At 54.2% G+C, this 12,544-nt stretch overlaps 1 protein-coding gene across 1 annotated transcript in view; it reads left to right on the plus strand.

Annotated features, from left to right (window-relative positions):
- Positions 1–12,544, plus strand: part of PLXNA2 (plexin A2) — a 210,138-nt gene that overhangs the window by 185,114 nt on the left and 12,480 nt on the right. Inside the window, exons 18-25 of the mRNA XM_081112157.1 lie at positions 4,397–4,636; positions 5,715–5,858; positions 6,159–6,393; positions 8,360–8,502; positions 9,128–9,396; positions 11,193–11,259; positions 11,436–11,582; positions 12,185–12,344. Coding sequence (XP_080968283.1) covers positions 4,397–4,636; positions 5,715–5,858; positions 6,159–6,393; positions 8,360–8,502; positions 9,128–9,396; positions 11,193–11,259; positions 11,436–11,582; positions 12,185–12,344 — 1,405 coding nt within the window. The remainder of the gene's footprint in view (positions 1–4,396; positions 4,637–5,714; positions 5,859–6,158; positions 6,394–8,359; positions 8,503–9,127; positions 9,397–11,192; positions 11,260–11,435; positions 11,583–12,184; positions 12,345–12,544) is intronic.

A 12,544-nucleotide genomic window follows, 5' to 3' on the forward strand; every position in this document is an offset into this window, starting at 1 on the left:
CTGGGCCTATCCCCTCACAGCTGAGGAAACTGAGGCCAGAAAGGAATAATGACTTTCCCCAACCATGCAGATGACTGGTGGCAGGACCAAGCTAGATCCCAAATATCTGGACTTTTTAAAAAATATATATATATTTTTTTTTATTTCGGACAGGAAAGGAGAGGGAGAGAGAGATAGAAACATCAATGATGAGAGAGAATCATTGATCAGCTACCTCCTGCACACCCCCCACTGGGGATGAAGGAGGCAACCTGGGCATGTGCCCCGACCAGGAATCGAACCCTGATCTTCTGGTTCATAGGTCAATGCTCAACCACTGAACTCCTTCATAACTAAACCACATGAGATGCTTCTAGACTTGGAATTCCAACATGCCAGGCATGGGGACACCTTTTGCAACCTTCTACACCCCACGATCATGGCTTTTTGCGCTAGAGGAACACATGTCTCCTTATCCCGGGTGTAGAGTGTGACCCCTGGGTAAAGAATCCGTGCCCCAACTCCACTTCCAGACTGAGACCACTGCCCCATAGCTCACAGACCACCTCCATCTGCCCAACTCAGGGGCCTATGTGGAAGGGAAGAGCGTGAGGGGTAGGAATGGGAATGGCGAGTTCACACTCAGGAAAAATAAAACTCCCCCAAAATTAGGCGCACTTTTAAAATTTAGATTTTATTATTCAGGTATGACAAGGCCAACAGATCGGGAGATGACTGCCATTGGATAGTTTGTTAATACAGATCCCGCCCTGGCCGGTTTGGTTCAGTGGATAGAGCGTCAGCCCGCAGACCAAAGGGTCCTGGGTTTGATTCAGTTGAGGACATGTACCTTGGCTGCAGGCTCAATCCCCAGGGTTGGTCATGGTGCATGCAGGAGGCACCCAATGGATGTGTCTCCCTCACATCAGTGTTTCTCTCTCTGTGTCTCTCCCCTTCCCTTCCACTCTCTCTAAAAATCAATGGAAAAATATCCTCAGGTGAGGATTAATAACAACAACACAATACAGATCCCAAGAAAGGGGGGGGTGGGGCATGCCATGGGGTGTGGGGGATGGGGAGAGGAAGCCGCAGAGTAGGTTAGGAAGCAGAAGGAGGAAAGACAACTATTTTGGTTTCCACAGGAAGGAACTAGCCAGGCAAGGCAGGCAGGTTTGGGGCCAGTTGGGATCATGATCATTTCAATGGGCTGTGGGGCAGAGGGGCCCTAGTTGCCTGGCGCCCAGCCCTGGTAGAGTCAGGGAAGGTGGATAGTTGCCCACAGTGTGGAAGGAGGTGGTTGGGGTGTGGGCTGATGAGCTGTCTGCCTTAGAAAGCACGCGCTAGCAGGCGGCACGCCGTTGATGGTCCCTAGGGGTTGGCGAGTCTGGGGAGGGGCAGTCCCTCCAGAGTCAGCGAGGCCCAGATGTGAAAGCATCAGACACAGACAGTACGAGGCGCGGTTCACGTGGCACAGGGGGAATTTGGGAGAGTGAGGATGTGCCTGACGAGGTCGGCCTCCAAGGCTGACGCTCGGTCCCGGGGAAGCCACTGAAGAGGAGCCTGGGCTGGGGCGCTCCGCTTCAGTAGTGACCTGCCTGGGGCCTGCAGGCGGGCAGATGGAGAGGGAGGGCCAGCTCCACAGGGAGAAGCCCGTGAACTCCGCCCTGGGCCTTCCCCTCAGGGTGGTGGGAGAGGAGCGCTGGGCCCCTCAGCCCAGCCTGGGCCCCATGGCAGCCTCAGCCGACTGGGGCCTCTCCTTGCCTTTGGGCCATGAAGCAGCCCCTCGTGAAAAGTGAGAAGGGCCAAAGCCTAGGCCGCAAAACCCCAAGGAATGTTTGGCAAACGAAATGCCGATGCAGCACCGGGCAGGAAGCAAACAGAGGCTGCTTGCTTGGGAGTGATCTGCGTGTTCCCAGAGGAGCCCAGTCTGGGGAGCTGGAAAGAGCGGGGAAGAAGGTGGGGTGGGGAGGGAAGAGAGGCACCCTGGCTGCGTGTCTGCCCACAAAGCCCGGGGTTTCAGTCTCCCTGGCTCAACTCTACCCTTAGACTGCACCCCATTTTCCTCGCGCCAGAGTGTCCCCAGCTGGCACATGAAAGGGACATTGGGCTTCTAAGGGCTGCTGAAGTGTGAGCTGGAAAGGGTGGGGATGGGGACTGACCTCCAAGATGGCAGGAAGCCTTCGGTGAGCTGTAGATTGAAACGCAAATGGCCTCTGGGAGCAGAGGGTTAACGCTTGGCCTGGGAGCTCTGACCTCATCTCTGTGCCAGTGGCAGCCTTTCTGCAGTTTCACACACGGCCTTGTTTTCTGAGCATGAAGTCCATGTGTGCGTATGTTGGCCAGACACACATGTGCGGACCTGCCAGGACAGTGTGTACTTGAGCAGGCCGAGTTCTCACAGATGCCCTTGGCTGTTGCTGGGACACCATGGCTCCCAAGACCGAAACTGAGCCGGGAGCTAGGAGGCCAAGTCTCTTCCCAAGCCCCACGTGGGTCCCGTAGTGGTTTCTTCATTCCGGCTGCGGCCTCGGGCAGCCCCAGTTCTAAGCCAGAGGCGAGCATGCCACACCTCGTGCTAAGGAGGGGTCAGCCCAGCTAGGATTTTATTTGGGAGACCAGCGTCCACCAATAAAGAAAGGACATTCCGAACTCAGTGTCCATACCAAGGCTACATCCCCTCGAAGTTAGGGGACTTGGTTGGAAAAGAGAGAGAGATTCTACGTAGAACATTTAAAGAGTTGAAGACTCCTTATCATGAATCAATGTAGTCAGTAAACATTAACTGAATACCTACTATGTGCCGGCAAAGTGCGTATCTCACACTATGTCCGGCTCCACCCAAGCTCCCCTCCATATTCACACTCACACCCAGCACCGCATCCCACGTTTTCCTCGAACCTTCTATGCTCTCATCCTGGGCTTTTGCTGGGATTTGTTCCCCTCTCCCTCCCTCTCCTTGTCTAGGTAAGTCCCACTCATTCTTCAGATTAAATTTCATTTATTTCTTCCCTGGGGAAGCTTCCGTGAGCCATGTGCACTCACACACATGCCCATGGCCACACACTGATAGTCCCCTGTACCTGGTCCCACCCCACCAGGACCTTCCTTGCCGGGGTCCAACCCCAGCGGGTCCAGGGGTCCCCAAAGGTGTGGACGGAGTCGGTGAAGAGACAGCGTTCAGTTGATCAGTAGCCTAGCCAGGATCTCCAGCCAAGTTCTGGTCTGGATCTCCAGCGAAGTTCTGTTTAGGATCTCCAGAGAGGTTCTGCTCTGGATCTCCAGCCAGGTTCTGTGTCCATGTTGTCTTGCTAGGTTCTCCAGCCAGGTTCTCCAGGTTCTCCAGCCAGGTTCTGTAGCCAAGTTCCCTCACTAGGTTCTCCAGCCAGGTTCTGTCCAGGTTCTCCAGCCAGGTTCTGTGTCCATGTTCCCTCGCTAGGTTCTCCAGCCAGGTTCTGTCCAGGTTCTCAAGCCAGGTTCAGTCACCAGGTTCTAGTCAGGTTCTCTTGCCAATTTCTGTAGTCAGGTTCAGTCCAGGATCTTTTGCCATGTTCTCTCGCTAGGTTCTGTCTCTAGGTTCTGAGGCCAGTTTCTGTCCAGGATCTTTTGCCATGTTTTCTCCAGTGAAGTTCTTCTGTCTCTAGAGAACGTTCTGTGTAGGTTCTGTGCCTCCTGGTTCTGTCTTCTTAGTTCTGAGTCTTGCTGTCTTCTTACATCTGTATTTATACCAGTTGATTCAATCCTATCAATCTCTATTACAAAGGTTAGGGCGTTTTTTATCTCCATTCCAGGGAGTAAAGATTATGTAGCTTAAGCATGATTGTTCATAGTTAAAGTGATTAATTACCCGCCTGGCACTTAGTTAAGAGGTTTTATTCCCTCCCTAACTTCAGGGGGAAATCCCTACCTGGGGAAACAACCTTTCTCAGAGACCTTGGTTAAAACACTAGTGCCTAGAAGGTGAGCAAACATATTAAGAACAGTATGCCATATATGCCAGGCCCTTGAAACAGCAAGCATGGACCGGCTCCAGGCACTTCCTCATATCCATTCGTCCCCCTCCTGTGTTCTCAGTCCTCTGCCAGGACTAGATCATGCTTGAATCATTTGTCTCCCACTGTAGACTGTGACTATTCACCAGGTAGCCCCAACTCCTAGCACAGCACCTGCCACAGAGGAGGTGCTCAAGCGATGTTGGTGAATGAATGAATGAATGAATGAATGAATGAATGAATGATTGAGGTTAAAATGCAACCCCCCCAAAATTAGTCTCACAGCCCTTTTCTTCAAGGGGTTCACTATCTAATGAAGACAAGCAGTTGCCTAATAGTAATGGCCAAAGCAAGCAGAGGGTGGGAGGGGCCCCGCAGACCCCCGGTCGCTTGCTAGGCGCTTGAATGCTGCTCTCTGGGCCTTGTAGGTGTGTAAAGTTGTGAACAACACCACCCTCACCTGCCTGGCACCCTCTCTGACCACGGACTACCGGCCCGGCCTGGACACTGTGGAACGGCCAGACGAGTTTGGCTTTGTCTTTAACAATGTCCAGTCCTTGCTCATTTACAATGACACCAAGTTCATCTACTACCCCAACCCAACCTTTGAACTACTCAGCCCCACTGGAGTCTTGAATCAGAAACCAGGATCCCCCATCATTCTGAAGGTAGGAATGTGGGGAGGGTGGGATGGTAGAGAACATCCTCTCTCTTTGCCTGTTATGTTCTCTTTTCTACACAGGATGGACTCGCAAAGCTGTCCTCTCCCTTTAAAGGGAGCTTATTTGTAGATATTGACCCATCGGGCGATGTACAGGGTGGGGCAATGTAGCTTTACAGTTGTGAGTATGCGGAACACAGAATTTATTCTTGTGTTATTATTATGCTACTAGAGGCCCGGTGCACCAAATTCGTGCACTGGGGAGGGAGCAGTGGGCCTCAGCTCGGCCTGCACCCTCTCACAGTCCAGGACCCCTCAGGAAATGTCTGCCTGCCGGCTTCTCGCAATCCAGGATCCCTTTCTCCTTACCAGCAGGCTCCTTACCTCTCCGCTTCTGGCTGAGTGGTGCTCCCCCTGTAGGAGAGCACTGACCACCAGGGGGCAGCTCCTACATTGAGTGTCTGCCCCCTAGTGGTCAGTGTGCATCATAGCGACCAGTTGTTCTGGTTGTTCCGCCATAATGGTTGCTTAGGCTTTTATTATATAGATTCTTTTCCATACGAACAACTGTCAGCCTACCTTTGCCCCACCCTGTATCTTGCACCTGAGATTCCTGAGAAACACTATGGAGTATTGCTGCTTGTTCTCATGAGCCTTGGGACCCAAAAGGGCTGCCGTGAACTTGAAAGTCACCATTGCCTTTCTTGACCGCTGTTGTGGCCACTGTAACCTGTGCACATATTTCAGGAGGTCACGTCCCTGGGACAAGTGTTTTGTTAGTCCACCGCTTCCATTGATACCCGAGGTGTCCTCCCCAAATTTTCACTTGTCTAGTGTTCTGTCTCCCCTTCCTCTCTCTTTCCAACTATCTTCCTCCTTCTTTCTCTCTTCCATCTGCTTTCTCTCTTTCTCTCTAAATTGTGGCTGTTTGAAGTCCTCTCAAAGCTTACCATGGAGTCACTCACTGGTTTTTGCACTGCTGCCCTTCCCTCCTTAATCTATCCCCTTCACCTTTTTTTGAAAAAGGCAATTAACTTCTGAGCGCATGTGTCCATTATTCCTATTAAGATGACTGTTATCTACAGGGCAAAAACCTCTGCCCTCCTGCCTCTGGAGGCGCCAAACTCAATTACACGGTGCTGATTGGAGAGACCCCGTGTGCCGTCACTGTGTCCGAGACACAGCTCCTCTGCGAGCCCCCCAACCTCACGGGGCAGCACAAGGTCATGGTGAGTGTTCCCTGTTCTTCATATTATGTCCTCCCCTCTTCACCGTACATACGTGATCTGCCCTAACAAAGGCTCTCTCTTCCTTCTAGTCCATATCCCTCTCCTCGTCCTGCATTAAAATGGGAAATGTATAGCAGCTGAGAACACAAGAATGGGGGGAGGGGGACTAGATAATCAGCAGGATGTTGTTTTGAATACAGACTGCACTGTGTGGTTGTGGTCTCTCCTGTCCTTTCTGAAACGATGAGGGTCCGATGGCATGCCAGGGCTCTACAGCGTCTGTGTGTGTGCCATGCGCAGGTCCACGTGGGCGGGATGGTGTTCTCTCCGGGCTCGGTGAGTGTCGTCTCAGACAGCTTGCTGACCCTGCCAGCCATCGTCAGCATCGCGGCGGGAGGCAGCCTCCTCCTCATCATCGTCATCATCGTCCTCATCGCCTACAAGCGGAAGTCTCGAGAAAACGACCTCACGCTGAAGAGGCTCCAGATGCAGATGGACAACCTGGAGTCCCGTGTGGCCCTGGAGTGTAAGGAAGGTGCGTGGAGGCACTCTGCCTTTAGCGAACTCACTACCTCCCTCCTTACCAACAGCGCTCATCTTCACTTCCTTCCTCCCCACCCCAGCCATTGTGCTCCACTTTGACCTCCGTTTCCTGTGCCCTCGGGACCAGAGAAGTCCTGTTAATGCCCACAGTGAGGCCCAGGCCTGATCACATTGGTCTGTCCTTTGCCCTGTCGCGTGCCTCAGTCTGGCTGCCTTCATCTCCCTCTCAGGGCCCCAGTCCCCCTCCATCAGAATCTCAGCCTCCCGATCCCCCACGTGGGAGGGCCTGGCCCCTTTTGCAGAAGGCCCTGGGCACGTGGAAGGGGCAGCAGCAGGAGCAGCAGCAGGAACAGCAGGAGCATCTCACCTGCCTCCCACTCCAGGGTTTGTTTTTCTTCCGTGCAGCAGGCTGAGCGCTCTGAAGCTGCACTTGTGGTGTCCTTGGCCATGGACATGTGTGGGAGTGGAGAGTGTGTGTTTTTCCATCTCCGGTCTCCCACGCAACCACAGCCGTGAGGCAATGAGTGTACCTGCCGTCCCCGGGGGCTGAGGACCCAGTGAGCTCTCTGGGTAAACATTTCCATTAGGAATCAAAACATTTCTTCTTTTGCTGCAAACGTCAGGACCAGAAACAAGCCCTCTGCTGGATGAGAGGGAAGAGCTGGGCTGAGCAAAGGTGGTCAGGGCCTCCTCCCGGTGCCAGGGCTGGGGAGGAGGGGAGAGGAGGTACCAGGAGACAGGCCTGCTGCCAAGGGGGTGCTCCCCTGTCGGTTGAGGGCCAAATGGCCAGGGTGCCCCAAGGCTGGGTTTGGTTTTGTTCTCAGTTTCTCATGTATATGAGTGTGTGTATTAAAATACACATAACAAAAACTTTACCATTTTAACCCTCACTGTCTCTACACCCTAGGGCTCTCTCCTCCTCCCGTTCCGTGGCATTAAGTACATTCACGTTGTGCAGCCATCACCACCATCCATCTCCAGAACTTTCTCAATCCCAACCAAAACACTGTATTCACTAAGTAATAACGCCCCCCTGCTCAGCCCTTGGCAACTGCCATTGTACTTTCTATCCCATGAGATTGACAACTCTAGGGACCTCACATAAGTGGAATCATATGGTACTTGTCCTTTGGTCCCTGGCTTATTTCACTTAGCCTAATGGCTTCACGATTCATCCATGTTGTAGCACGTGTCAAACTATCATTCCACTTTAAGGCTGAAGAATATTCCACTGACTGTATAGACCACATTGTGCTTCTCCGTTCATCTTGCAAATTTGGGTTATTTCCACCCCAATATTGTGAATAATGCTGCTGTGAACATGGGTGTACAAGTATCTGTTCAAATTCCTGCTTTCAGTTCTTTGGGGTAGATACCTAGGAGCGGAATTGCTGGGTCACATGGTAATTCTGTTTAATATTTTAAGGAACTGCCCAATTGTTTTAAAAAGTGACAGCACCTATTTGCATTCCCACCAGCAATATGTGATGGTTCCAATATTTCCACATCCTTGCCAACATTTGTTATTTTCCATTTTTTTGTAATAGCTACACTATCTCATGGTGGTTTTGATTTTTACTGTCCCCCAAGCTTTTGCATCTTGATTTATTCTCTTGCTTGAAAAGGAGGGGTCAAAGCTTCCTGTTTTGGTCTTTGCTTGGCCACTCACCTGCTTTCAGTACCTGTAGCATGGTGTTCTTCCTTTTTCTTGTCATACGTACAAAGAAAATTAAAAATTATAGATAAACACCAAAAAGGAAGTAACATAGAAATCACCCATATTCCCACCACCTAAGAAAGGCAGCCTGGAGAGACCCCATCCCTTCTGGAGATGTACCCCTATAACCCTCCCTGTCTGTACTCCCAGACCCCCCGCCTTCTTCACAAACTTCTCCTACCTTCCCCTTTCTGCTGGGATTCCCGTCCTGAGCCTCCCTGTCTCTGCTGCCCTTTTGTAGCTTTTGCTGAACTCCAGACAGACATCATTGAGCTGACCAGCGACCTGGACCGCTCAGGAATCCCCTACCTGGACTATCGTACCTATGCCATGCGCGTCCTATTCCCCGGCATCGAGGACCATCCTGTCCTGCGGGAGCTGGAGGTAACACCCGCCTCCCTGACCCAGCCACACAGTGGGGACACAGCGCCTGGGTGTCCTAGGACAGGCCGATGGGGCCCAACAGCTCAGAGAAAAGTGAGGAGGGGAAACAGCTTGTGACAGCATCACCCCAACAGGCACAGTTCCAATCGGGAAGATCACGGCCAGGGCGGCACCCAGGCTCTGGGGTGATTCCAGGGCGAGGCTCATTGTTTGCCATTTTTAAGTGAATAACTGAATTCATTAACTACAATTCTGCCTCATTTTCCAACGGATCGAAGGTGGCTTAGGGAAAGATGTAGGATTCTGTGAAGTTTGTTTGTTGGTTTATCTTATTGAAGATGATAAATCAGAACAGAGATGAAGGGGAGACTAGTCAACGGAGCGGGTTTTGCGGGGTGTCTCCTATCATGTCCTTGGGAGAATCAGGTGGATGGCATCTGCACCCAGGGCCCCGCCTGGAGCCCAACCCTCCCAACCCAGGAGAAGGTCAGAGCAGACTGTGGCCTTCAGAGCCCGGCCATGCCTACATCCTCTTGGGTGGGGGGAAGACCCTCAGGGGGAGCGGGGCCAGGAGGCCAGGAGCTGTCCGCTGAGGGTGTCCCCCCCACCCTCCCGCCCATCCCAGGTGCAGGGCAACGGGCAGCAGCATGTGGAGAAGGCGCTGAAGCTCTTCGCCCAGCTCATCAACAACAAGGTCTTCCTGCTGACCTTCATCCGCACCCTGGAGCTGCAGCGCAGCTTCTCCATGCGCGACCGTGGCAACGTGGCCTCGCTCATCATGACCGGCCTGCAGGGCCGCCTGGAGTACGCCACCGACGTGCTCAAGCAGCTGCTCTCCGACCTCATCGACAAGAACCTGGAGAACAAGAACCACCCCAAGCTGCTGCTCCGGAGGTGAGCTGAGGCCAGGCCCGGAGGGCGGCGGGTATGACCAGGGACACCGCCCGTGAGAGCAGGTCCCATAGATGGTACCAGAGGGTTCCTCCCGAAAGGGCCTGTGTGCGCACATCCCACAGAACAGAATCCATCTCCCGGGCACCTTGGGGTGTCTGCAGCTGCTAAACCTGGTGGAGAAGCACAGGCCTTGGCTCGGATCTGGGCTTGAACTCCAGCTCCACCACCGACTGGCTGTGTACACGTGGGCCAGTGACATGGCCTCTGCTGTTTAGTTTCCTCGGGATAAGACGACACTGAGAGCACCTGTTTCACCATCTCTGTCCCTCCCTGCGTGTCCAGAGCGGTGCTGTCCAACATGGCAGCCACATGTGACCATCCATTACAACGAAACAAAACGTGTCATTCAGCCCCTCCATCACACTAGCCACCTTCCACCAGTGTCACCACATCCCGGCCGAAGGAGAGCATTTGCATCCAGCAGAAGGCCCTACTGGACAGCAGCAGGCTAGAGACTTGGTGTGGCCGGTGCCTCCCGGGCCCAGTGTCTTGGACCTGAATCACCAGCATCCACCACATGCCCCCTGCCCAGTTGCCATTCTCCTGGCAGAGGAGAGGGCTGGAGACCTTGGGGCCCATCCCTAGAGCTCACCCTCTGGAGCTCTGGGAAGCAGAGCACAGCTTTGGAATGCACCACGCCTATGTCGCGCCTTCCCTTTAGCGTCCTCCAAGCAAGGGCGCAGGCTTCCAGGCCCCACGTGGGGTGAGAAGGGAGAAAGAATGGCTTTGTTATTTGACGACTGAGCCTCTATCCTGCCAATCTGAGCATTAGCAATTCTCACTAAGAACCATTGTATTTAAATTAGAGCTAATCTCAGGCACAATGCAGGAGAGGGTGCTGGGAGGGGCCCGGGAGAGAGCTGCAATTTCTCCCGCATCGGCACTCTCTCCCAGGCCCTGATCACTGAGCAGCCCTGGCAAATGCCTGGGATTTACTGCAACCAGAGGGTGTAATTTGCACCACGTGCGGGGAGTTAAAATGCCCCTCCACGTCCCCATCGCTGAGGACCTGTCACAGCTGCTTTGTTCCTTCCCAAGTCCCCATACCTGCAGCCCAGGATGGAGGCGAGGATGGGTGGTGCTTGCAGAAGCAGGTCCCCCCTCAGTAAAACACACACACTGCTCTCTACTAGAGGGGCTGGGATCCAAGATCCCACCTGATCCCAGTGACCCCACCTGGCAGGATACCAGGTGGTATTCTTAGCACTTTACATCTATTAACTCACTCAACCCTGACAGCAATCCTGTGGGCTAGATGATGATGGTGATTTAGAGATGGGGAAACGAAACTCAGAGAGGTGAGCTCACTGGCACAAGGTCGCACGGCCAGTACATGGCAGAGCCAGGATTTGAACCCAGGCAGTCTGACTCTGAGTGTTGGAGGGCAGGTACCAGGTACCTTCTGGACGTGTGAACTGGAGTACAGTATTCCGGCCTGCAAGCAATCCCAGAGGGACAGGAGGGAGGAGGGAGAACTAGTTCTTTGTAGCCCTGCGGGATGGGGGACTGGGCACCTTTATCTGCAGACGGCAGCACCACTCCTTCATCACGGGGAATTGAGGCCCGGAAAGAAGAAATTTCTGTCTGGCCCAAGGTCCCACTGTGGTTACTGGCTGAGTTTGCTAGGACCCAGGTGTCCTGGCTCTCAGCCCTGTGTCCTTCCGTGCCCCCAGCAAACCAGGCCCTGCCCTGAGACCCCTCCTAAAGGTCTGTCCCTGTCCCTTCTCCCTCCCCAGGACAGAGTCCGTGGCTGAGAAGATGCTGACCAACTGGTTTGCCTTCCTCCTGCACAAGTTCCTGAAGGTGAGTGGGAGTGAGACGGGAGCCGCAGTTGAGAGCGAGATGGGGGGCCGCTCCTCTGGCCCTGCCCCCGGGGCTGCATGGGGACCGCTCAGGAGCAGGGCCCCACCTGGCCGGGTGGTTGGGAGAGGAGGAAGGAGGCTGGTGCTGCCACACGCCCGCCCCTCCTGTGCCCGCAGGAGTGCGCAGCTGAGCCGCTCTTCATGCTCTACTGTGCCATCAAGCAGCAGATGGAGAAGGGCCCCATCGACGCCATCACGGGCGAGGCCCGCTACTCCCTGAGCGAGGACAAGCTCATCCGCCAGCAGATCGAGTACAAGACCCTGGTGAGGAGGCCTGAAGCTCGGGGGACAGCGCCAACCTCCTGCCCTGATCTCTACCTCACCCTTTGACCACACAGCCAGTCTGAGGGGGTCGATAAAGAGGCCAGGAGACTGACTGGCCTGGGAGCAAGTCCATGTGCTCCAAGGGCAGGCAGACCACCTGGGTGCCTTCTCGCCATCTCAGTTGGTGGGCCCAAAGTGCTCTTGGTGCCTCAGTTTACCCTAGACAATATAGGGTGGAGAAAACATATCACCCACCCTTAAGTATGAGGAAATTGGCATCATGGGAAAGAGCATGAGTCTGTGGATTCCTAATAGAGAAGCTTTAGGGAAGGGGACATCTCAGAAGCCAGGAGGCCTGTGTCCAGGGTCACAGCAACCCCCAGCCATCCAGGAACTAGGAAGTCGAGTCCTGGTTCTCTGAGAAAGGACAGGCGGGCAGAATGGCTCAGGTTGTTGTTGGCAGATGGCAGGGAGGTGAACGAAAGTGAAGCACAGACAGAGAGTCACCCTACGTGCCCAGGAAGGGGGGGGGGGGCCTTGGACAGAGTTACCTCGTCTCCTCCCTCAACTCCCTCCGGTTCCCTCTCTCTGGCCACTTGCAGATCCTGAACTGTGTCAACCCTGACAACGAGAACAGTCCGGAGATCCCAGTGAAGGTGTTGAACTGTGACACCATCACGCAGGTCAAGGAGAAGATCCTCGACGCCATCTACAAGAACGTGCCCTACTCCCAGCGGCCGAGGGCCGTGGACATGGACTTGGGTAGGAGGCCTGGCTTGGAGTGTGGGGCAGGCGTGGGCGTGGGCAGGGGGCTTCCAAGGAGGGCATTTGGGCTGTGGCGTGACTGGGTCCTGCCCAGTGAGGGGCAGCCTAAACTACTGCTCAGATGGGGCCGCCTTTGGTAAGGCCCACACATCTGCCCAGCTGTCTGGACCCCATGGAGGCCTAGATGCCTTAGGTGC

This window comes from Myotis nattereri, assembly GCF_964212035.1.
Source record: "Myotis nattereri genome assembly, chromosome: 18".
NCBI classification, from domain to species: Eukaryota; Metazoa; Chordata; class Mammalia; order Chiroptera; family Vespertilionidae; genus Myotis; species Myotis nattereri.